At 47.7% G+C, this 25,810-nt stretch overlaps 1 protein-coding gene across 5 annotated transcripts in view; it reads left to right on the top strand.

Annotated features, from left to right (window-relative positions):
- TTC29 (tetratricopeptide repeat domain 29) overlaps positions 1–25,810 on the top strand; it is a 267,221-nt gene that overhangs the window by 119,994 nt on the left and 121,417 nt on the right. For all 5 annotated transcript variants that reach the window (XM_054990580.1, XM_054990579.1, XM_054990577.1 and 2 more), the window contains one exon: positions 13,162–13,253. In XM_054990580.1, the coding sequence (XP_054846555.1) occupies positions 13,162–13,253 (92 nt within the window). The remainder of the gene's footprint in view (positions 1–13,161; positions 13,254–25,810) is intronic.

The following is a 25,810-nucleotide window of genomic DNA, read 5'->3' as shown; positions in this document are numbered from 1 at the left end:
GCAAGTTCGTGCCAGTTTATGAGGGGAATGTGTAATCTCTATCCACCAGTAACATTGCCTGTCCCTCAATGGTCGTTGTCGTTGGTGTTGGTACGACTGATGTTACCACCCTTCAAGCCGTTAGCTACCTGTACCTTGGATGTGTTATCTTACAAGGTGGCATTTTTAGTGGCTGTCACCTCTGCTAGGAGGGTGAGTGAGTTGGCAGTGCTCAGGGCTGACCCTCCATTCCTGAAATTCCACCATAATAAGGTGGTGCTCAAGCCTAGTTTGCAGTTCTTGCAAAAAGTAGTAACCGCTTTTCATTTATCGCAGGAAATTTCCCTGCCTGTGTTTTTCCGAACCCCATGACAAAAGGAGAAAGAGCTTTGCACACACTAGACTTGAAAATAACTTTAGCTTTTTATTTAGGTACAACAAAATCTTTTCGAGATACCACACACCTGTTTGTTTGTTTTGGTGGTGTGAATAAGGGAAAGAAAGCGTCCGCACAGACAGTGTCACGGTGGGTTGTGCTTGCCATTGAAAACGCATACAGCATGGCTGGTATACCATGTCCTTTGAAAGTGAAAGCTCATTCCAAGGTCACAGGCAGCATCCTCAGCCCTGATTAGGGGTGTCCCCTTTGTACAGATTTTTAAAGCAGCAACATGGGCTTCCGCTGACACCTTTGTAAAACATTACACAGTGGATGTGAATGCAAACTAGGACATGACAGTTGCGAGATCCATCTTGCACTCTCTCTTTACCAAAAAAAAGGGGGGTTGTTAAAGGAGAGGTTACAGGTTGAAACTCTCAGGTAGTTACTTTGTTCAAGGGTTGTCATTATTGCCAGAAGTCCAGGTACTGTTCAAGTTGAACTTTATATGGTGTTATAGTTTTTACTCATGCAGTTATGGTTGCTCTGTTGCATACTGTTCAATAAAATTGAGTTGGAGATTCAACCCGCCTCCTTGAGATATACAGCTTGGTACTCTCCCATGTGGGGCTGCACAGAAGAACGAAGATGAAAACAGGGTTGCACTTGCCTGTAACTTCTGTTCATCGAGTTCTTCTGTGCAGACACATATGCCCTCCCTCCTACCCCGCTGTGAACTCTCTGGTCGGTCCAGTTGTGAGTTGCAGTGGCGTGTGGGAGAACTGAGGGAAGGGGCCATTACTCGCCATTAAGTCACGTGACCGTTTAGGTGGGGATGGTTGCTGTGAGGCTCGTGAGCAACAGCCCCTTTGGAGCTCTAGAAAGCATTGTAGAATTCTCCATCGGCTGTCCTGCACACGCGCAGCCCCCCCATGTGTGTCTGCACAGAAGAACTCAATGAACAGAAGTTACAGGCAAGTGCAACCCTGTTTTCTTTAACTCATCAGGTTAATACTTACGCTTCGCTTCAATTCTGTTCTCAGAATTCAGGTTGGCTCCAAATCGGTGCCCTACAAATACTATTGAATTGTTTATTGGATGTTCCAATACTGTTGATTGTATTGATTTACTCAGTGTAATCCGCCTTGAGTCCTAGGGAGAAAGACAGAGTGTAAATAATGTAAATAAATAAAGTACAAATAACATAAATAAATAAATATCCATAGACACTTACGTGGAAGGGCTGGAGTAACGTCGACAAAATTTTTAGTGACAATGATATGGAATCATAAGAGATGTGTTGCACTTATGAAAGCTATGTTTTAGGGAATTCAGAAGAATGGGGCAGTGATGAGAAATGCATGAAGACTTAAGCAAGAGTTGTTAATAAAGCCCAAACCAAGTGGTATATTAGAATATTGATGCAATCCTGAGGACCGGCATGCCTCCAGCATCCACATACCTTGGGGCTGTTCATCCACTCCCTAAGGACTTTCACTGGAAGGCCATGCCAGCTCCTGAATATAGCAAGACATGGCCAGGAGAGTACCTGGAATTCCAGAGTGCCTGCCCACCCACTCACCCAACCTTTATTTATTTATTTATTTATTTATTTGCATGTTTGTTTATTTTATCAAATTTATATCCTGCCCTCCCTGTGAATGGGCTCAGGGCAGCTAACAAGATATATAATGAAAGCCATATACATATCTAAAAAAACATAAAAACAATACAAAATAAGGGCAAGGTTGGCAAGGTCAGGCAGGCAGCTGAAGCGCTGCTCACTTGTAAACTCCTGCCTACCCCCACCACTGTTGAAAACAATGAGAGAGGCTGGAAGGCCTACTGGATATAATGGAAGCCACGAATGCCCACTGACTTCCAGTGCCTCAAAAAAATGAGAGGAGAATGAGGGGTGGACCTTGAGAGCCGTGCTCTGATGCCTAGATGACATCCCCCAGAGTGAAATGACAGCTTCTAGGACCACAGAAACTGCTCTGGGGGCCGTCATCCCATCCCCAGTGCAAGATTCCCAAAGTCCATCCCTGCCTCATCAAACAGCAAAAGGGAGAGTGGTCTGGCCTTGTGGGGGAGGAGCCCCAGAGATACCAAGATGTCACTGCACACACACACACACACCGGCATTAACCTCACCCACTACATGCAGCAGTCTTCTGCCGGGCTTATCAGACCCGAGCAGTGCTGTCAGAGAATGAAGGTCCTCTGTGGCGCCCCCTCCCACAAGGCACATGCAGGCAAGACCCCACGTCCCACCCACTGCCTGTAGTGAATTTGAGAGGCAAAGGGGAGAGGGAAACTGGTTGGGGCTGGAGCCTCCAAGGTGCCACTGGAACCTCCTTCTTTTGGCAGTAGAGCCATACAGAGGCACCTGGAGCCTCTTCGGGGCCACCTCCTCTGTACCAGCCCAGAGCCAGAGACCATTCACTGGGTTGTGTGAAAAGGCAGCACTACAAGAAAGTGGAGGGAGGCTACTGTCATTCACATGAAAGCAAACAGACAGGAAGGGAGTTGTTGTTCAACACAGGCTTTATTGAACTGCCTAAAGTGAAGAGGATTTCTGGACGCCAACTTCCCTCGCCTGGGTAGAGAACTGTGCCTGTTAATGCAGCAGTCAGGGCTAGGAGAACCATTCTTCATGCTGCTTTCTCAGGAGCGGGGTTGACTCTCATGCTGCCTGGGGAACTACTTCTTGGACTGGCTTGAATGGCAGTTGAGAAGGGTTACTGGGAGCTGGAACAGCCATACTACTCAGCCTCCCTGATGGTTCACGACCTGTCTGAAAGGGAAACAGAGATGTGACAGGCTTGATCTCGTGCAAGCCACAGCCAGGTCTGCCACATCCAGGGAAAGTATCTAGGGCCTCTGGCAGCTCCATTACCGCAGGTGCTGCCAGCAACCAGATGATGGATACCCCTTTGGCAAGAATGTACTCTGCATCTGGATGTTCCACGGCTTTGTGCCTGCTTGGGATTCTGATCCTGTGAGGGAGACAGTAATGAGGTTGAGTGCCCACCATTGCAGGGGAGTTACAAGAGCAAGCACCCAGTCACCCTCACCCGCAGTTGTGCTCTGTCCTTTGGCTGAAAGGGGAGTCTGGCCAAGGGAGTCTGAACAGGGCCCCAACATGGGCTGCTTGAAGCCCTCCATGAAACATCTGTTTCGAGCATGGCTCCTTGGGTGACTGCCTCTGTGGCAGAGGAGAGAGGGGATGCTGATGTGAACTAGCAAGCTGGGGTAGCTGCCTCCCCAGCTCCTTCTTACCTGTCAGTGTGCCCTCGCCCCCCACCCCAAGCCAGGACTCAGGAAATGGGTAACCTGTAGGGGAACTTGGGTGGTAGTTGTTAGACATTCTGGACATGGCTCTCTTCCTATATGTGAGTGAAAGGCATGTCATGAATTTTGCAGAGTTCCCCCTGCACACTCTTGCCTCACCACCACAAGCAATTTATCCCACCTCACACTTTAAGTCCCCATAGCAGGGGGCTCTCTGCCCCCCTGGGGTCATGGGAACCCTGGCTAGAGGTTATGTAGGGTGTCCAAGGAACTGATTGGGCATGGGGAAGGGGGCTTGGCTACCATGGTGGTGTGAGCACATTGGTCTCCGTGTTAGTTGGTGTCCTGTGCTCTATCTGGCCACTTGGGTGGGGCCGAGCTGCCAGATAGAGCTCTATCTGGCCGCTTGGGTGGGCCGGTGTCGCGCACAGGGCTGGGCTCAGCAGGCAGGAGGCCCACTGGTACTGCAGGGCAGAACACAACAGGCAGGAAGTCAGTAGTCCAGGAGTCAGGTCAGGTGTCAGGGCCAATATGTCAGTCAGAGAGAGGAGCAGGCAGAAGAGTAGTCAGAAAGCAGGCCGGGGTCAAAATCCAATCCAACAGCAGGGCAGGGCACAAGGCAGGGCAAGAGCGTCCAGGCGTAGAGCTCTGGTAGCAGGGAGTGGCGAGCTGAGTTGCTTCCACGCTTGGTTTCCTCGGCGTCTTCCTTTTATGCTGTCCTAATGAGGAACAGCTGTTGCCTCTCTCTCTAACAATTCAGTTCAGTGTTGCGCCTGTAAACGGGCGCTCCTTCGCCTATCCAACAGAGCTGACTTATCTCTATGCTTCCTCCTTTCAGCTGGCCCCAGGTGCTCAGGTTTCGCTTTTGCCCTGTGGGAGTCTTTGTCTCTTACAGCCTCTGTGGAGGTTTCTGGCTGTTCCTCATCCCTGACAGTCTCTGCAGAAGCTCCAGGCTGTTCTTGCTGAATTCCTCCTGGAGCAGCAGCAGTGGTTTCTGACTGCTCTTCCTCTCCAATAGCTTCTGCAGGGGCTTCTGGCTCTAGAGAAGACCCTTCTGGCCCTTCCTGCTCATCTTCTGAGGAGGACTCTGAAGCAATAGGTAAGGTGGCCAGCCGGGGCTGGGGCTGACTCATGACACCATCCCCCCTCCCAAGGCCCCCTCCACCCGAAGGTCCGGGTTTGCTAGGGTAGGTCCGATGGAATTGGCGGATGAAGCGGGGTGCGTGGAGGTTCTCAGCCGGTTCCCATGATCTATCCTCGGGTCCATAGCCCTTCCATTCCACCAGGTACTGCAGACGGCCCCGGTGCCAGCGAGAGTCTACGAGCCGTTCTACCTCGTACTCTTCCTGTCCGTCCACCAGGACTGGGGGAGGCGGTGGTACAGGTTCACGGAGGGGGTGTGGAGGTGCTACCGGGGTGAGCAGGGAGCGATGGAACACGGGGTGGATCTGGAGTGTTGGCGGGAGCTCCAATCGGTAGGCAACAGGATTGATCTGGGCGGTAATTCGGTAGGGCCCGATGAACCGGTGGTCCAATTTCTGGGAGGGCCGCTGTGACCGAATGTGCCGAGTGGAAAGCCACACCGAGTCCCCCACCTTCAAAGGGTCCCTTTCCCGCCGTCGCCGGTCCGCGGTTGCTTTGTAGGCCCGTTTGGCGCGGTCTAACTGTTCCCGCAGAACCAGGTGTAGGGCCTGCAGCTCCCGGACAAAGTCATCTGCTGACGGTACTGATGAGTTTGGCGTTGTTCTGGGAAAGTAATGTGGGTGGCGTCCGTAGGTGGCCAGGAATGGGGTCTGGCGTGTGGAGGCGTGCACTGAATTGTTATACGCAAATTCGGCCGTGGCTAGGAGGTCTGCCCAATCATTCTGCTGGTAGTTTATATAGCAGCGCAGGTATTGCTCCAACGTGGCATTGGTCCGCTCCGTCTGCCCATCGGACTGTGGATGATGGGCCGAGGACAGGTGAACCTGGGTTCCGAGCAGTGTCTGGAGGGCCTTCCAGAAACGCGACGTAAATTGCACCCCCCGATCTGAGACCAGGTGCCGGGGAATCCCATGGTGCCGGAACACGTTTTGGACATACTGGTATGCCAAATCTTTGGCCGTAGGCAGCGATGGGCAAGGTACGAAGTGGGCCAGCTTGGTGAATAGGTCAACAAACACCGCAATGCATGTGTGCCCTTTAGAGGGTGGCAGGTCCGTGACAAAATCCATGGAAACGGTTTCCCAGGGCCCCTCGGGTGTGGGCAGCGGTTGTAACAGTCCTGTTGGCTTCCCTGGAAGGTCTTTGGCCCGCCGGCATGTATCGCAGGACTGCACGTAGTGAAACACGTCCACCTGCATACGGGGCCACCAGAAATCCCTGGACAATAGGTGCAAGGTCTTGTATCTCCCAAAGTGACCAGCTGCTAGGGTGTCATGAGCAAGCTGCAGTGCCTCCCCTCGTAGAGCACCCGGGGGAACATAGACTCAGCCTTCATATGTAAGGAGGCCCTGCTGCAGGAGATAGCCTGGGGGGTCTGGCTGCGCGGGGTCCTGTAGTCCCTGGGTGATGCGTTGTGTCCAGGGGTCTGTGCTTTGAGCTTGCCGGATCCGATCCTGCAGGGCATCTGGGGCATTGGTGGCTGCAAAGCACTCAGGAGCCAGAATGGTTGTGGCTGGCGGCTTCTCTCCTGCCTGCTGGCTGAATTCAGGTTTCCGGGACAGGGCATCCGCCAACTTGTTCTGTGAGCCAGGGATGTATTGGATAGTAAATTGAAAGCGGGAGAAGAACAACGCCCATCGGATTTGGCGTTGCGTTAGGTTTCGGGTGGTTTGCAGATGTTCTAGGTTACGGTGGTCTGTATATACCACCACCGGGTGCCGAGCTCCCTCCAAATGGTGCCGCCAGGTCTCAAAGGCAGCCTTGATGGCCAACAGCTCCCTCTTCCAGATAGTGTAATTCCACTCAGCTGGAGTGAGCTGTCGGGAGTAGAAGGCACATAGTTGGGGCACCTCGTGGGAGGAGCGTCTTTGTGCTAAGACTGCTCCCAAAGCGTGGCCGGGGCGTCAGCCTGCACTATGAACGGGAGGCTCGGATCTGGGTACACAAGGACCGGTCCAGTCGTAAACCGGGTCTTCAGGGTTTGAAAGGCCTGTTGGGCTTCCTGGGTCCATTGGAATGGCAGGCGGGGCCGTGTCAATCGGGTCAAGGGGACGGCTAGTGCAGCAAAGTCAGGGATGAACTGTCGGTAGTAGTTTGCAAACCCTAAGAAGCGCTGAACCTCTTTACGGTTTCGGGGAGCCTGCCAGGAAAGTACCGCCTCGACCTTAGTGGGATCCATCTGTACTCCTTGGTTGGACACTCGGTGTCCCAGGAACTCAACTTCTTCCCGGTCAAATTCGCATTTCTCGAGCTTGGCATACAACCCATGCTGTCTAAGTCTCTCCAACACAGAACGCACATGCTCCCCATGCCTGGCAGGGTTGCGGGAGTAAATCAGAATGTCATCCAGGTACACGATGACATAGTGGTCGAGGAGGTCCCGGAACACGTCGTTGATGAAACGCTGGAAGACCGCTGGCGCGTTGCATAGGCCAAAGGGCATTACCAGGTACTCGAACTGGCCGTAACGAGTCCCGAAAGCTGTCTTCCATTCATCCCCTGACCGTATCCGGATGAGGTTATATGCTCCCCGCAGGTCTAGTTTAGTGAACCGAGTTGCTCCTTGGAGCCGCTCTAAGAGGTCAGGGATCAGAGGTAGTGGGTAGCGGTCTCTGACTGTAATCTGGTTAAGGGCCCGGTAATCGTTGCATAACCGCAAGTCCCCTCCCTTCTTTTTGACAAACAGGACTGGTGCAGATGTCGGAGAGGCTGAGGGTCGGATAAACCCCCGCGCTAGGTTTTTTGCCAAAAAGTCCTTGAGGGCCACTCGTTCTGGCTCCGACAACGAGTACAGGCGTCCGCTGGGGAGGGGTTTATCAGGAATCAGGTTGATGGCACAATCGTACGGTCTGTGCGGAGGTAGTTGATCAGCCCCCTTCTCCTCGAACACGTCCGCGAACTCTGCATAGTGGGGTGGCAGCAGGGATCCCTGGACCTTGGCGTCTGTGCTGGCGAGCAGCTTCGGGAGGGGATCCAGCTTCCTGGTCGGGAACTGGACGACTTGGCGCTTCCAGTCGATGAGCGGGTTGCTGCCCACGAGCCAGGTCAGCCCCAGCACCACCGAGAAGTGCGGCATGCAGACTACATCGAACTGGACGCGGTCCCGGTGGCCTTCCACAGCTACCTCCACCAGCTCAGTCTCGTGGGTTACTGGACCGGATTTCAGTAGCTGCCCATCGATGGCCTCCACTAGGGCAGCAACAGGTTTTTCGTGCAACGGGATGTGGTGCTGATGGGCAAACTGCCGGTCCATGAAACTCCAGGAAGCGCCGGAGTCGACCATGGCACGGGTTTCCACGCGCCGCCCGTCTGGCAACTGGATTTCTAGGTGGAGGAGGAGGTGTCCCCCTCCGATGTCAAGGGCCCCATTGGTGTAAACCTCTCGCCCCGGTCCGCGTGGGTCGCCACGAGCCGGGGCCGGTCTTTTGCGGCACCTTCTGGGTGGCGCTTTTCCGGGCAGGCGTTGGCATAGTGGCCGGCCCCGCCACAGTACAAGCAGAGCCCCTGGGTGCGTCGCCTTGCTTTCTCTGCGGCCGTAAGACGGGGTCGGGCGCCGCCCAGCTGCATGGGCTCCTCCCCCTCCGCCCCCTTTGGAGCAGTGGGGGCAGAGGAGGGGCCTGCAGGCACCAGCCGGGGCATCCTTCCCCGCCAGGCCCCTTCACTGCGCGCCTGTCTCCGGGCTTCCAGGCGCTGGTCAATGCGCTGGCACAGCACTACAAGGTTTTGAAGGGAACTGGGGCGTTCCGTTCGGGCCAGCTCATCTGCAACCGCATCAGACAAGCCCTCTATGAACTGGTCCTGCAGCGCTGCCTCGTTCCACGCAAGGTCCTGAGCCAGTAACTGGAATTCTGTCGCGTAGGTGGCCACGGACCCCCGTCCCTGGCGGAGCCGTCGGATGCGCCGGTTGGTGCTCTCAGCCTTAACGGGGTTGGCGAAAGTTTGCTGGAGCCGCTCCACAAACCCAGTATAGTCTTGCAGCAGCGGCGATGATTCCAGGAGCAGAGGGGTAGACCATTTGGCCGCCTGACCTTTCAAGAGACTCAGGATGAAGCCCACCTTGGTCTTATCATCAGGAAAGTCTCGGGGGTGCAGGCTGATGTACAACTGGCACTGGGCTAGGAAGACAGGAAACTCTTCCACATTGCCCGCGAACTTTTCTGGTGGACTCACTGGGCACTTGGGCGTGGCCGGCGGCGGCACTGCCGCAGCTTGCTGCTGAAGCTGTTGCTGAAGCTGAGCCACAGCATTGCTCAGTTGGGTCACCGTCTGCTGCAGCGTCTGGTTCTGAGCTACAAGTGCAGCAGCTGTGGCTGCATCCATGCTGCCAGTAGCTGCTGAGTTGTGGGTGGAAGCAACGTGTCGCGCACAGGGCTGGGCTCAGCAGGCAGGAGGCCCACTGGTACTGCAGGGCAGAACACAACAGGCAGGAAGTCAGTAGTCCAGGAGTCAGGTCAGGTGTCAGGGCCAATATGTCAGTCAGAGAGAGGAGCAGGCAGAAGAGTAGTCAGAAAGCAGGCCGGGGTCAAAATCCAATCCAACAGCAGGGCAGGGCACAAGGCAGGGCAAGAGCGTCCAGGCGTAGAGCTCTGGTAGCAGGGAGTGGCGAGCTGAGTTGCTTCCACGTTTGGTTTCCTCGGCGTCTTCCTTTTATGCTGTCCTAATGAGGAATAGCTGTTGCCTCTCTCTCTAACAATTCAGTTCGGTGTTGCGCCTGTAAACGGGCACTCCTTCGCCTATCCAACAGAGCTGACTTATCTCTATGCTTCCTCCTTTCAGCTGGCCCCAGGTGCTCAGGTTTCGCTTTTGCCCTGTGGGAGTCTTTGTCTCTTACAGCCTCTGTGGAGGTTTCTGGCTGTTCCTCATCCCTGACAGTCTCTGCAGAAGCTCCAGGCTGTTCTTGCTGAATTCCTCCTGGAGCAGCAGCAGTGGTTTCTGACTGCTCTTCCTCTCCAATAGCTTCTGCAGGGGCTTCTGGCTCTAGAGAAGACCCTTCTGGCCCTTCCTGCTCATCTTCTGAGGAGGACTCTGAAGCAATAGGTAAGGTGGCCAGCCGGGGCTGGGGCTGACTCATGACAGCCGAGCTCAAGGAGGGATCGACTTTCCCCACACTATGGGCACCCATGGACTATTCCATGATTTTTAGTGGCGTAATTTTCTGCACTGCTGGGGGCGTTCCTGTGCCTGAAACAGCTCAGAGAGCCAACTAAGTTGCGCCCCGCCCCTGGCTCACCCCCGGCCCACCGGCACAGGGACTTGTGCCCTGGTTATGCCCATTGTCAGCTGCCATGGTGGGGATCCATGCAGAATGGTGCCGGGCCACTACACTGTCATGGGGGGGGGAGTTACACTGGATTAAGTCTGGGATATGCCTGCATAACTTCTAGTCAGCTCCCAGGGCGCTCCCCACCCCCAGTCAGGATTGCACTGCTAGTCTGCTATCTTGGCAGATTTCTATACTTGTCTCCATAATATATGACAGAAGAAAAAAAATCATATTTGAAGATGAAGACAGATTTATCAGCAATAATAAGGAAAAGAATTTTCTTTGCTGTATGACAATGTCCACACGCTCCAGTGCTGAGTTGAAGCTGACCTCTATCTTGAAGTTTGACCTTAGAATACATATTTCATGTTAAGAAAACACAAATACAATTTAATCCTTCTGTTAGTTTTTGAGCATTTCAAACATTTCTACTAAACAGCTTTTTCATTCTTCATATTATCTCTGTACCTCAGTTTCTTTCATTTTTCTTTATTCATCTGGAATACTCTGTTTCAACATTTGCTATTATTTCTTCATACTGCTAATGTTTTTCTAGCCCCGTTGTACAACTTCTGTCACCACAAAAGGCAAACAGAATGTTTTAAGTTTATGTATATGCCTTGGAATGTATCTTCTTGACCAACAACTATTGTTAAACCCGGGGGGGGGGTGCGTTCTGGGAAAAGAGGTAGTGGAGCTCTCAAGAGGAATATGAGGAAGAAACACATGGGATTCTTTGAAATCATATTTCCAAGCACTATTGCCGAGTATTTTCAAAAGGTGCCAACTCCGTTCCCCCACGTTCCCCCTGAAAAAAGCCCTGGTTAAACCTATGACATACAGCCTTCATCCACCTCAATAATATTTGTTAACAATATGGATAGTAGAAACTTGATTGTACCCACATTTTTATTGTTAGATAAATGTATCCGATAATACTATGCGAATCTGAGTATAGAAGATGGTAACTTCTGTGTATGGTTTCTTAAAAGGACAAAAACTAAAATACATGTGTAATGCACTAGATCTTATGCAATGTGAAGAGAATAGCTATGATACAACTGATCCCACAAGATAAAACCATTTTATAAATACACACAGTTCTGTGCCACCTAAGCAACTATATTTTTTGGGTAATTGAAGACGTCCCTATCCCTAATATAGCAAAACATTGCTCCATCTCTTAGGATAATGGTGCTTCCTTAACTAACAGCAGAATATGAGAAAGTTGTTTTAAATCTTAAATGTAGCTTCTGTTGAGAAATATTAGGCTCACGTATTTCTTTACATAAAGTTCTTCCTATTTTCAGTCAGGAAACTCTATGGATTTAAATTTACACTTTTTGTCTAAAAATACTACTAAATCTTATAAAATACACATGTTGATTTGATGTGTAGAAGAATTAGAAGGCTTTAATTAGATTTAATGAATCAGTCGCTTCAGGCCATATGCAAATTCTAGTAGGCGTTAAGGCATGAAATAGCACCTGAGTCAGCTTTATGAGTTTATTCATTTTACAGTTATGAACAGAAGACCTCGAAACAATCATATAGTTTTAGATTTTTTTTTAATTATCCATTTTCTTTCTGTTGCTTCGATATTAGTAACTGTAATCCACACTAATCCATATTTTACAAGTAAGATTGGGAAAGAGGGTATAAGATCAGTGTATTGTGTACAATGAGAAGTGTTGTTCTCCATAGTTTTTGCAAGATATGAGAGTGTCATTCTAATGTGGTCTTTCTTAAATCAGAAACACATGGTGGACAATAGGAAAGTAGAATTACAGTAGCAGGATATGATGGTGGCTGAAACTATGAACTCTAGAATGGAAGGCTGGAAGAAAGTACAAAACTAGGTTTTGTGAAACAAAATACCTTGAACGTTGCGTGATGCATTCCACATAGCATTATGTTTTTTTTATCCATGCTTTATCTAGTAAGGGATTTTTCATGTCACTTGAATGAATGGTTCAAACAAGCCATGTTGCTTCCCTCATGAGCCTCCCAATCTGTCATTGCAATATTTTCAGCAGAAGACTCAAATCCATTCAAAATTGCCAGCAGTGCAAAGGTAAAATGATGTACTCTAGCTGGCCTGGATCAGAACCCTGTCAGCCAATTCCTTAGAAAAGGCTTGTCACCTCAGTAGAATAATATATAAACAACTCTGATCAAGGTCAGTTTGGCCCTGCCCCTGACTACATCCATTTATATTAGAATACATCTGAACATCCAGTCAAACTTCACCATTTGTGTAGATTTTTCCAGCATGGTCTCTTGCATTTCCCATCCCCCTTCAAACCTAGTAAATTACATTTGCTTGTCCTTTCTTTAAAATGTACAAAAAGGATTTCCATAGATAGTCTTTGGAGGGTTCTTGTGTCCTCATGTGTGTAATAGATTGGGTCAAGGAACTGAGAGAGGGAGGAAAGAACGGGATTTCATTATATATACATGCTTTCTTGCTACTCACTGAAAAAAATTGATGGAAAGGGAAATTATGCAATACAGGTGATGTCAGTGTTATATTAAATTAAGATCATATGTTTCACTGTGGCAGATACAGTCCTTTGCTTACAGGTCACATTAGTAGACTACATTCCAAATAAATATTAACAAATCACTTTTGTGCAAAGATAAGTCGATATCCAACTACTTGTTTTCAAGGTTATCCCTTTTAAAAATTTATTATATACGACTTACTATTACTGATTTTTTTACAAACCTAAAAATCCTCTCAACAATTGTTATAAGAAAACTGCATGTAAGTGATATATGACATATAGTGATAATGTCATTTTAGGAATATTAACTCATAACTGCCATGCAAGTATGCAGTTTAAATTGTTTTATAAGCTAGAATCCATTTATTTGGCTTTCTAATATACTCGTGATTTTTTAAAATTAAATAAGACAGCTTATGTATAATATTTACAGATATAAATTTTTGTTACATGGAATAATTGTACAAGAAAATCTTTCATGTAAATTTTTCATATGAATGACATTATCAACAAAGCAAATTCTTACCTGGTCTGACAATGAGGAAAAATGGTTTAAAAACAGAAATGGCTAATAATGTTTCTTTTTTTTTTTACAGAAGCTAAATGCTTTCCTGGAATTATCCAAAATATTGGGAGACTATGGTGGCATAGGCAGAGCATATGAAGCTTTAGCCCAAGTCCTGGTAAGGTAGGTTAGCGCAACCTCTCCCTGCTGTCACTGTAAATTCAGTCAACTGTGAAAAACTTAAATGGTTAGAGGTCTGTTGCTTCCCATTACTGGCTGCTCAAATTTTTAGCAATGCTCTGCTTTACTCTGTGATTCTTTAATTGAAAGTTGCTTAACTTATTTGGTCCTCCCTCAAAGCATTTCTTTATCAGTGCAAATCTTATTTTAGGATGGTAAATGAAATGGGAGTTGGCTTGATTATTTTTGCCTTTCAAAATGTTTGAAGACATGGCTGAAAAATAGACATCTTGTCATTCCGTATTGGTTAAAAAACAAAATGCACTGAAAATTATAACATGCTTCAGTAGATGTGCCACTATATAACCTTTCTAGAATTTTTCTTCAGAATTTTTTATTGTTATTGTTCTGCCTCACTTCTTTCAGCAAGACATTGCATATGCTTTCAGAACATGATAAACATTGGTTGCAAATATAACTCTCTTTCCATAATTTCAGAAGGTAATTTTACGGCTTAAAAATACAGATTTTGGTGGGAAATACTTTGAAATCAAGCTGAAATGGTGCACATTAATGTCTTTTTTTCCACAGTGAAGTGAGATAATTCAGATGTTTTGTTTGCAAGTATTAAATTGTATGCAGTCATTCCTGTCAACAGGTCAGCGTATTCGCTGATGTACTGTTTACACAGTAGCCCTGTTTGTTTCAGTTAAGGGACCCAATCTTAGAACCAAACTAGATGTTACGCCTTTTGTGAGTCTGCCGTGGTGCCTCACAGATACATTGGAGTTTCTGGTGGAAGAGAGAGAAAATGTGTGGTCAAGTCACAACCAACTCATGGCGACCCCATCTGTGGGGCATTCCAGGCAAGAGACTAGAAGTGGTTTGACATTGGCTTCCTCTACATAGCAACCTCATTCTTTCTAGCGGTCTCTCATCCAAGTGCTAACTATGGCCCACTCAGATTGACATTCAGGTTCTGACAAAGTCAGGCTAAGCTAGACTATTCAGGCTACCTCAGGTGGGAACACCTTTTAATATTGCCTGAGGGACTCAGTTTGGCAGGAGGTGGAGAGGCTCTTACCTCTCCCCTGCACTATTTTTCCAGTCAAAATTATACAAGGATGTTGTTTGCCCCATCAGAGGGGCTCCATGTGCACTGAAGCTTGCACATGGAGGTCCTACAGTGGGGTAAATAACATCCTCACCCCACCCAGCCATTTCAACTCAAGAAAATAGTGGAAGGAAGGCAGAAGCCCCTCCTCCCCTGTGGTCCCAGGGCCAACTGGCCTTCCATGGTGATTTTAAAAGGCACTCCCACTGGAAACTCCGCACTCCAATGTGACTGTGAGTCCCTATGGAAGACTTGAGGAAGCCATAACGTTTAGTTAGACCGTTAGAAATCCAAAAGAAAGCATAAGTGTTTCAGGTATACCTATAGAAATTAATGGAAAAGCTTTAGTCTGTGTCAGTTCCTAGCAGTTAGATCCCTCAGCCCCTCTCCAGTGAACATGCATTGATTCCAGTAGAAAAGCTTTTATTAGGATCTTTACAGTTCAGGTCTGAACTCCATCATGGAGCTTGGCAGAAGTGACAAGGCAAAACAAAAAGTCTATATTATACTTGATTTTCCCGCGCTCCAGCAACTGTTAAGGTTTTGGCACGTAAGGTTACACGAGTCCTGTAAGAACCCTTTATAGTTACGGCTAAACAGTGAGTACATAATAATAGGTTCATTTTCGTTCTTCTGTGCATCCCCACATGAGGACTGCACAAACGCAGGCCTGCTGACGGAGGAATCCGATAGCTTCCAAAGAGCTCCGCTAGGGGTCGCCACTGGCCAGTCACGTAGCCCAACCACCTTTCCCGCCTAAACGGGGCACGTGACCTGGGCGGGGCGACCCCCTCTCCCTCAGTTCTCTCTTAGCCACCGTGAAGAGAAGATCTGTGCTTCTAAGCTCGTCCCGCTATTTTTTTCTCTGACTGAAAATTTTGGTATTGAACTTTCGGACTGGTTTCTTGGATATTGCTTTGTTGTCTCTCGTCGTCTCGGTAAAGTTGATCTCGGTATTTTTCGCTCACGGACTGTTTTTTGGTACTGCCTGATCTTTTGAAATGGCGTTGAAGGCCCTCTTTAAAAAATGCGCCCAATGTGGGATGAAAATGACGCATTCCGATCAGCATGATATGTGCCTTATTTGTTTGGGGGGTGGGCCACAAGGTGAAGACCTGTTGTTTCTGTCAACAATTCACCCCCAAGGCACGGGATGAGCGAGCCCAGCACCTTAAGGCCTCTCTTTGGGAAAAGATCCTTGCAGCCAACCCCTCCACATCGGGGAAATCTGGGAAAGGGTCTCACCCTCCGACTCCTACATCTAAGCCGGTGGCCACTCTGGATCGGAGGTCTCATGCTGGGTCTGTGGTTTCCAATCGTTCATCAGTCCCGGCTCCACCGAAATTGTCGGAGCCAAGGTCCTGAGCCGGATCCGTCATGTCGGTCCGCTCGGCTCCGAGGTCAAATCCGATAGTCGTGAAGCCTTCGGAACCACCTGCTCCATCGGACCCCAGATCCACTTCCGAGCTGCCAGTAAAGAGGGCGAAGAAATCTAAGCACCGCTCTAGCTCTAAGCCTGATCGGAACTGTGAAAAGTCCGCACAGCGCTCACATAAGGCGGCTCACTCGGATCCGAAAACACCATCTCCACATCATGATCGATCGGCCTCGGATGCTGACGTGGTTGAGGTAGTGCCAGCTACTTCCAATGCTGAGAAGCTGGTCTGGACCTCCGAGTATGGCTTTGAACAAGCACCCGTGTATGAAGGGTTGCATGAGGAGGAGATTGCTTCTCGCTGCCGTTCCCCATCCCCGGTTGCAAGAAGCGATTCTAGCTCGGTGGTCTGTCAGATCAGGCAACCTGTTCGCCACCATTGTTTGATGCCTTGTTGTGCGCCTCCAAGTCATTATTTCTGTCCAGGGCTCCTGCCTGTTCCTGACTACCCGGATCTGAGGCCTCCAGCTTCAACCAGAATGGCGTGGCTGCCTCCCCCCTCCCCGGTTCCGGAGCTTATCGACTTCGAAGAGGAGGGTGCAGTTCCCCAACAGGCGTCTCAGGATGCCAGATCCGAGGCTTCGGATCCACCGCCTGATGAAAATATGGGACCTGCGGCTAAGTCCCCTTATGAGGATCTGAGGCTTTACGCTGAGCAAATGTCAAGAATGGCGCAGGCATTGGACCTTGATGTCTCCTCCTCGGTTCCCAAGGGAGGAGGGAAGCTGTTGGGAAGGCTCTATAGTGACGCACCTGTGGCCATTGGATTCCCCATCGTTGATGGCTTAGACAAGGTCATCCTAAAGGCGTGGGAGAGACCAGCTGAAATGCCACCTACTTCCAAGGTCGAAGCGATGTATAAGGTGAAACAAGATACCTGGCCTTCGTTGTTCAAGCACCCGGTCCCTTCCTCTTTGGTGGCCGAGGAGTTTCAGCGGCAGCGACCTGGTGCACTTTCCACCCCAGTTGACAAGGAGGGCAGGAAGCTGGATGGCCTGGGAAGACGCCAGTATTCCATTTTGGCGCTTGGCCTTCGGATTGGCTATCACCAGGTGGTCATGGGAGGCTACCAACTGTATCTCTGGGAGAAGTTACCGGAGTATGTTACTGGCCTCCCTGACGATAAAAGAGCACTCTTCACGCTGTTGCAGACCGAAGCTATTCGGGTATCCAAGCAGCGGATGAATGCTGGCAGACATGCTGCGGAAACTTCGGCGAAAGGCATGGCGAGTGCTATATTGCTGAGACGACACGCTTGGCTCCGGTCCACTGCCTTGCCACCCGACACCAGGGCTAAGGTAGAAGAGATGCCCTTTGAGGGGACTACCCTATTTGCGGCTGCGACTGATGAGGTGTTGTCCCAGAAATGGAAAAATCGCCTGACTGCGAAGTCGTTGAGCATTGTCCCAAGTGATCAACGCTTTTACAAACTGAGGTATTTTCCCAAACACCACTATGGGTACCAGCGCTATGACCGATCTGGCCACCATTACCAGCAGCAACAGTACGCTTACTTGAGGCCCTTCCAACCCTACCAACCTCACCAGCCCAAGAGGCGATCCTACCGACAGAGGCCACCTCAACCTCCTGCTCAACGCAATAGAGATGCCCAAGGCCCCGGGAAGCAGTTTTGACTTCCGGCACTGCCACCTGATCCTAATCGCTGTTACACCGAGAGACTGATGCCATATCTTCCTGAATGGGAATTGATTACGTCGGACTCTTGGGTCTTATCTATCATTGGACAGGGGTATGGGTTGGAGTTTATGGCCAGGCCTCCATGCATGTTCACTGCAGAGGCGTTCACTAATACGATGCCTGAATTAGAGATGGAGATTCAATCTCTAATGAATAAAGGGGCAATTGAGGAAGTGTTTTGCCTGTTTTTCGTGGTTTCTTCTCGAGATTCTTTCTGGTACCAAAGAAAGATGGTGGTCTATGACTTATTTTGGATTTGCGGGGTTTAAATCTATATCTCCGATCTTCTAAATTTAAAATGGTCACCCTTTCAGAGGTCCTGTCTCTTCTCTCCCAAGGGGACTGGTTTGCAGTCCTGGACCTCAAAGATGCTTATTTCCATGTGGGAATTAGAAAGGACCATAGGAAATACCTGTGTTTTAAATATCATGATAGGGTGTATCAATACACTGTGTTACCCTTCTGTTTAGCTACCGCCCTAGGGTGTTCACTAAATGTATGGCCCCTGTAGTTGCTTACCTGAGGACACGGAGTTGCTCTATTTTCCCGTACTTGGATGACTGGCTTTTGTCGGCACCATCGGAAGATAAGCTGAGAAGGGATGTCACCTTGATCACTACGGTCTGTCTGCGACTGGGCCTAGTGATAAATACCAAGTCTAAGCTAGTACCATGTACAAAGTTGTCCTATATTGGGGCAGACCTGGACTCTGTGTTGGGTAGAGCGACCTTGCCCCTTGACAAAGTTAGAAAAATTCGCTCCATGGTCTCGCTGTTCTCTAGGAATAGATATCAGACTGCCAGGGGTATTCAAAAGCTTCTGGGACACATGGCTGCTTCCACGGCAGTAGTCCCGTTTGCCCGCCTTAATATGCGGAGCTTGCAAAATTGGTTTGTGAGACGCTTTAACCCATTTTTACATTCTCCAAGCCGACGGTTCGCTATCCCTCAGTCAGTGCTTCGCTCCTTGCTCTGGTGGACCTTGGGTTCTAACCTCACTTGTGGCATCAGTTTTGGACCCCAGTATTGGGAGCTGAGTGTTACTACGGATGCTTCCACATATGGTTGGGGAGCTTACTGTGGCTCCCTTTCTATTCATGAGGTTTGGGGGCATTCTGAGCAATCACTTCATATTAATGTGTTGGAATTTAGGGCTATTCGCTTCGCTCTTGTCTCTTTTACAGCTCTCGTCAGGAACAAGAGTGTGCAGATTCGTACAGACAATACCACTGCAATGTGTTATGTAAACAAACAAGGCGGAACTGCATCCTTAACCCTGTGCAGGGAGGCTGCTGCCCTTTGGGAATGGGCAATTGTGAATGATGTAACCCTGCACGCTATTCATGTAGCAGGAACCGACAACTCCAGGGCGGATGTGCTCAGCAGAATGGTGCTCTCCAACCACGAGTGGTCGCTGAATATGGTGTACCTTGAGCCTGTGTTTCTGCTATGGGGCTTTCCAGATATGGATTTGTTTGCCACAATGGAAAATGCAAAAGCCCCGTTTTTCTGTTCCCTTGCATGGAGCGACTCCCGCTCTATGGGGGACGCCTTCCAGTTAATTTGGACAGGTCGCCTCTACTACATGTTCCCGCCAATTCCCCTCATTGCCAAGGTGCTCTGCAAAGTTCAGCAGGACAACACAGATTGTATTCTAGTCACCCCGTATTGGGCAAGGCAGATTTGGTGGGCAAAACTTCTAGAGCGGTCCAGACAGATGTTCATATCCCTTCCCCTGGCCCCAGATATCCTGACATGGGGGACTCTATTCCATCATGACCCCGAGAGGCTACATTTGACGGCTTGGAGAATATACCCTCAATAGATAATTTGTCTGAAGAGGTTAGGTCAGTTTTGCTTAATGCTAGGAGACCGTCCATTAGGCTCTCTTACAAGGCTAAGTGGGCACGTTTTTCCAAGTGGGTTCAAACTAAGGGGTACTTACCTGACTCCTGCCCCCTCTACGCTGTCCTGGATTATTTATGTTACCTAAGAACACAAGGGCTGGCTACGTCCTCTCTCAAAGTGCATTTGGCTGCCATTTCGGCCTTTCATCAACAGGTTGAGGGAACCTCAGTATTCTCACACAAGCTCTCCCAGAAGTTTCTGAAGGGGATGATGAATTTATATCCTCCACTGTTACACCCTGTCCCGCAGTGGTTCTTGTCCCTCATGCTGTCGCAATTAATGTTGCCACCATTTGAGCCTTTGGCGACATGCTCTCTGAAACTTCTATCTTGGAAAGTTTGTTTTTTCGTTGCTGTTACATCTGTGAGAAGGGTAAGTGAGTTGTCTGCGCTGAGAATTGACCCACCCTTCTTGCAATTCCACCCAAATAGGGTGGTTTTGAGGCCAGGTATTAAATTTTTGCCTAAGGTGGTGTCATCTTTCCATATGGTACAAGACATTACCTTGCCCATTTTTTCCCCGAACCCTCAGTTGGTTGGGGAACGGGCCTTGCATTCCTTGGATTTGAAGCGTGCCCTGTCTTTCTATCTAGATAGGACTAGGTCCTTTAGAAGCAACGAGCACCTGTTCATTTGTTTTGCAGGTGGCAATAGGGGTAAGAGAGCTTCTTCCCAAACCATCTCTAGGTGGATCGTTTCTGCCATACAGAAGGCATATAGTCAGGCCAAGGTACCTTGTCCCTTGCAAGTTAGGGCTCACTCCACAAGGTCCCAAGCTTCATCTTCTGCGTTTTTGAAGGGGGTCCCTTTAGCGCATATATGTAAGGCTGCAACTTGGTCTTCATCTGACACTTTTATTAAACATTATGCAATTGACGTCAACACTTCTCAGGATGTGGCAGTGGCCAAGGCAGTTCTGCATTCTTTGTTTGTGTAATGCAATAATTATGATAAAGCAAGGAGGAGTTTTTTGGGTGATTACTGTTGTATTGTGTGTTCTTATAAGATGTCATTTTAGTCTGACTTTCACGTTTGGTTTTTATTGATAATAAATGTACTTCTTCTGCAGAGTTCTCACCCGCCTCCTTTTATTGTGTCTGGAGCTTGGTACTCTCCCCATGTGGGGATGCACAGAAGAACGAAAATGAATACGGGGTTTACATACCTGTAACTGTTGTTCATTGAGTTCTTCTGTGCAGACACACATCCCTCCCTCCTGCCCTGCTGTGAACTCTCAGATGTGGAATGGTGGGGTTCGCGGTGGCTCAGGAGAACTGAGGGAGAGGGGGTCACCCCGCCCAGGTCACGTGCCCCGTTTAGGTGGGAAAGGTGGTTGGGCTATGTGACTGGCCAATGGCGACCCCTAGCGGAGCTCTTTGGAAGCTATCGGATTCCTCCGTCAGCAGGCCTGCGCTTGCTCAGTCCCCATGTGTGTCTGCACAGAAGAACTCAATGAACAACAGTTACAGGTACGTAAACCCCGTATTCCCAGCATCTGGACAAAGTAGCAAAAGCAGGCATCTGGAGTCTCCAAGGTCGTCTCTAGCTCAGAGATGCATAGTTCTGTGAGATAACATGAGAGGCCCATCCTGTCCAGAGGGTCTGGAGAAATAACAATTATAATATGGAAAGAACATGGCTAAGGAGAGAATACATCAGGTTAGCATTAAACACTCAATATACTGTGGCATCAGTGACATAACAACTAAACAATCATGGCATGGCTGTACACAAACATGACAGTCTGTGGAGACATTGGTGAATTTCATGAGTACTTTAGTACTTTTCTGGGCACACTATGGCCATTTCCACATGCTGTTAAAGTGATGGGCTACTTACTGAATGCTGGCATTTTTTCCCACAGATTCCAGATGCCTCCAGTTTCAAAGCGGAAGCAAGCAGTTTGGCTTCCGTGTGTTCAGCGTCCTTTACCCAGCACAGGAAAGAGTGGGAAATCCTGTTTTCACAAAAGACGCTGAACAAATGAAAGTGAAACTTCCTGCTTCCTCTTTGAAATTGGAGGTGTCTGGAATCTGTGAAAAAAACCGCCAGCATTCAGTAAGTAGTCCGTTGCTTTAACAGCATGTGGAAACGGCTTATACATGACACAGTCACAATTTTATTTTGGGACCAACCCTCCTGAATTTCTCTTCAGAAAAGGTAAGGAGCAAGTTCTCTAAAGGGGTGCTGTAATGTTTTGCCTGTAATTAATGTTGAGTATTTTATTTCTGCTGGTTAATGTGGGGTTGTTAATTTGTTACTAAGGGTTTAAATGCAGGCCTCTAAGGAAAGGAGGAGGAGGGCTGGATGAGTGCATGGAGTGTACTCTGATTGTGTGGTAGCTGTACCCTACGGGGTGGAATGAATTGTAGTTTTTAGTCAGAATGCTGACAGAAGTGTTCATTCTGGCAAAATCAGGCAAACTGAGTGGAGCCTGGGAGAGTCTGTGTCTGTGTGTTTCTGAGAGAGAGTTAACTATCCAGGAGATTCTGGCCAAATCAGGTAATCTGTGTGGAGCCTGAGCAGTCTGTGTGTATCTGAGAGAATGTATTAATTCAGGTTGAATCAGGCAATCTGTGTATCTCAGAGATAGTATTTTTCTGTATAAGCCAGGCAAACTGTGTGGAAGCCTGAAACACTCTCATTCTGTCTAAGTTAGGCAAGCTGTGTGGAAAAACCTGTGTGAATCTATGTCTGTGTGTATAAGATGAGTTTTTATTCTATTAGTGAAGATCTGTGTGGAAAACAAGTCTTTATAACTGGGTCTATGAAAATATAACTGTTTTTGAAACCACTTAGCTTAAGAACTATTCTGAAATCCATATGTTTATCAGTACTCTGCCACCATCACACATTCTTATAAATAACTTCTACTTCTATTAAGCAAGAAGGACCCCTTTTTTTTTACCTCAGAACCATCTTCACATGCTGGCTGTTTTGTCATACTACATCTGTAATAAAGCCTTCCTATAAAACAGAAGACAAGAGCCTTAGGTGGCAGCAAAAGCCTTAGGTGGCAGCAAAAGCCTTAGGTGGCAGCAAAATGCTTTTGAGGGAGGCAGGGAGGCAGCAAGATATAGATCATACAAACACAGGTGGTGTTAGCAGTGGGGTTCAAACCCCCAAAGGAAGGTGTTCTCAAGCTATAAGCCTGAGTAAAGTAGAGAACACCTGAAGCTCTGTGTGTGTGGTAATAAAAGGAGTGTTGATTGGGACCAGGGTCCTTCTAAGGTAAATGGTTAAGGTAACGTAAGGAGAAGCTGAATTAAAGATCCAGATACAAGGTTTAAAAACAAACCCTTACAAAATCCTTACAGGTTCCTATACACACTTTTCTTCTTTCCTTCCTTCCTTGGAAAATACTAGAAAACTCCACTTAAACAGATGATTCAAAATGCTTTCATAATTACTCGATTATTATTGAAATAATCTTTGAAAACAATAACGACAATACTGCTGTTCATTGATGATTATGTTTTTTATTAATTTTTCACTTAGATCTATTCTGGGCAACTAGAAAGGTATCATAAGTAGATATGGGCACGAAACGCATTACGAACAAAAAAACCCCACGAACCGCCTGATCGTCTGTTCGCGATCCGGCGGTTCGCGAGGGTCCATGGCCAATGAACCAGTGTTCATTGGAAACCCAGTTCGTTGCGTTCACCCGCAGTTCATGAAGCCAGACATTCAGGCACCATCAATCAATTCCCTTGGAAATGGAGCTGGGGGAATGCCTGAACTCTGTCTGCACTCCTTCTGTCGCCCTGGAAACCCAAATCGAAGCCCAGCTTACCTTGATCGGCAATTGGTTACACTTGGTTACATGGGAGAAGACACCCGGGGGGGAAGGGGGTGTTTTGTAGCCATGGGCACTCCAATCTCATCCCTGCAAACCCTGAAAGGCAGTTCTGACGGCCAACCCCTTGTACACTGGGCCAACGTCAACTGGTGGCTCTAATTGTATCGAGTGGGAGTTTCCTGGGGACCTCAGATTGGAGAGGGTATAACTCCAAGATCCCTATTGCAATCTTGACCAAACTTGGGTGCTGGCTGGAGGAGAGCCTGCTAAACACTCCCTGGGAATATGGGCTCTCTAAGTGTAACAGGGGCCGTTCCAACGCCCACAAACCACGAACCAGTTCGGTAACGGGAAATGTTCATTACGGTTCGTTTGTTCGGGTTTGTCAGTGGCACTGAACCATGAACTGCAGATTCATTAATTTTTTTTGGTTCATGCCCATGTCTAATCATAAGTTTTATGTTAGAATGAAATTCCGAATCTTGAGAACAAGCTGTATGTTTTTGTGTGTAGGTGTCTAGTTGCATATTTAATTATAGAAATTATTGAATTGGAGCTCATACATTGTTCCCTAAGTATCTTCTAAATACCAAGCCTGCTGATAACATATCTGCCAAGTTCTTCAGTTTCTAGAAATGTTTCAAGTTGAGACAATACATTGCAGATAAGTACATGCTAGGAGAATAATCGTAAGACATAAAAGCCAAACCGTGTTTCTCACGACTCACTTTTTATCCTTGCACATGTGCAGTGGCGCCTAGAACCTATGGGATGGAATTAACTGAAAGCTTTTTGAGAGTGTTCCGAGGGAAACGGTTGGTATCTGTAACCGTGAGAGGAGACAGTTATTCTGTGAGTGAAGGGATGATGGAAGAGCTCTGTTTCACTTTGGGATGAAATCAACCCAAGTGGGACAATTAATTATTTGTGACTGAGTCCTTTTATAAGCATTTGAAGGTCTGTACTGAGCTGGATGATCCACAATAAATGAGGGTTGCTGAGGAGAAGGCAGAAGCTAGGATGCTACTGAACACCTGTCTGCAGTAGCCTGGGAAGGGTCCCTGCTCAGTCAGTGGCGCTTATTCTCCCCTCCCCAAAGAAGCCTGGCTGCAATGCTGTGAGCCTTAATATACATGAACATCTTTACAAAAAACATTGTATATAAAGAAATCTTATATAAAGAAATCTTTCATTTCATGTTATGTTTCATGAAATATAAAGAAAATCTTACAACAGTTTGCTAGAGCCTGTTGTATTGTTTCACACAACTGGCATAGTTTCTAGTATTGTTATAATTGACATCCTTTTTTTAAAAAAAGGGATTGCTTTGACAGGATCCTTTGTAAGGGACCATCTAGCAGTGAAAGTGATCATACCTAAGGAGATGGATTGAAAAAGTCTTGGAGTGGAACAGTGATTGAATCAGTGCTTTTTGAAACTAGTCTTTCTTCTTGAAAGAGAAATTTTTTGTTCTATATGTCAAGACCAGAGTTATTCATGAAATGTGAATAGTATATAATAGCCTCTCAGCTTCTTAGTGGGAAGGGTCAAGTCTGTTCAAATATTTAATAATTCTTTCAGTGATTAATTCAGGAATCATTCACTCTTAATCCGGAAGACTGACCTGCATTTTAATAAGCAGAAGCCCTTTCCTAGGCAAGCCCTATTATCTGTAAGAGCCAGCTCATGAAAACTTTCTAGGGAACATGGATTCCTTGTAATGTATGTTTTGTTTTCCAATAGAGATCTTAAATATATTCTTCATAATTTAGGAGTGGTCCAGTTCTACTCAGAATGGACCATTTATTCTTTCAACTCTATCTTGTTTTCAAACCTGCTCTGCAATGCATACATGTCTATGTATGAAGCTGCCTTATACTGAGTCAGGCCTTTGGTCTATCAAGGTCAATATTGTCTACTCAGACTGGCAGCAACCTTCCAGGGTCTCCGGCATCACCCATTATCTGATCATTTTAACTGGAGATTGAACCCAGGATCCTTTCCATGCAGAACAGATGCTCTGCCACTGAACCAGAGCCCTCTCTAATGTTAGGCCAGTTTGGGTGTTTGAAAACTAGGCCTTCTAGTTTCTCATTGTAATAACTCCCCTCTCTTTCTGTTTCTATATTAATGTTTCTTTGTATGTGTACACATATACACTGAGAATTTTGCATTCACTTGGAGATGTAAATACATAAATATGTCAACTAAATATAATACTTTGCATCTAATACATAGTCTCTGGCACATGAAAACTTATTCTACAATAATTTTGTTTTGCATATGCTAGCTAACTCTTTGCTGTTTAAGAATTGGTTTTACTTTCAATATCTAAAGCATTTGTTGCTATCACGGTAAAGTGGAAATTGTCATTTTCTGGACTAATGCAGGTATGGTCTTAGCTATGAGGCAGCTGTTGCAGGCCCTGTACTGGGGAGGGCCCCTGGCTGCCATACAGGTGTGTGGGGGGGGGGGGCTATGAGTCCAGGAAGGTGAAGCCAACACCGCTGTTTTTCCCTTGGCAATGAAGCTGCCCCTCAACTGAAAAGCAATCTAGCCAATTGGAATGCAGAAAGAGTTCTGACACATACGTGCGGTGGACTTA

The sequence above is a fragment of the Eublepharis macularius genome, chromosome 10, assembly GCF_028583425.1.
Source record: "Eublepharis macularius isolate TG4126 chromosome 10, MPM_Emac_v1.0, whole genome shotgun sequence".
In the NCBI taxonomy this organism is placed as follows: Eukaryota; Metazoa; Chordata; class Lepidosauria; order Squamata; family Eublepharidae; genus Eublepharis; species Eublepharis macularius.
The sequence above is the reverse complement of the archived record's forward strand: the minus strand, read 5'-3'. Positions and strand labels throughout refer to the sequence as shown.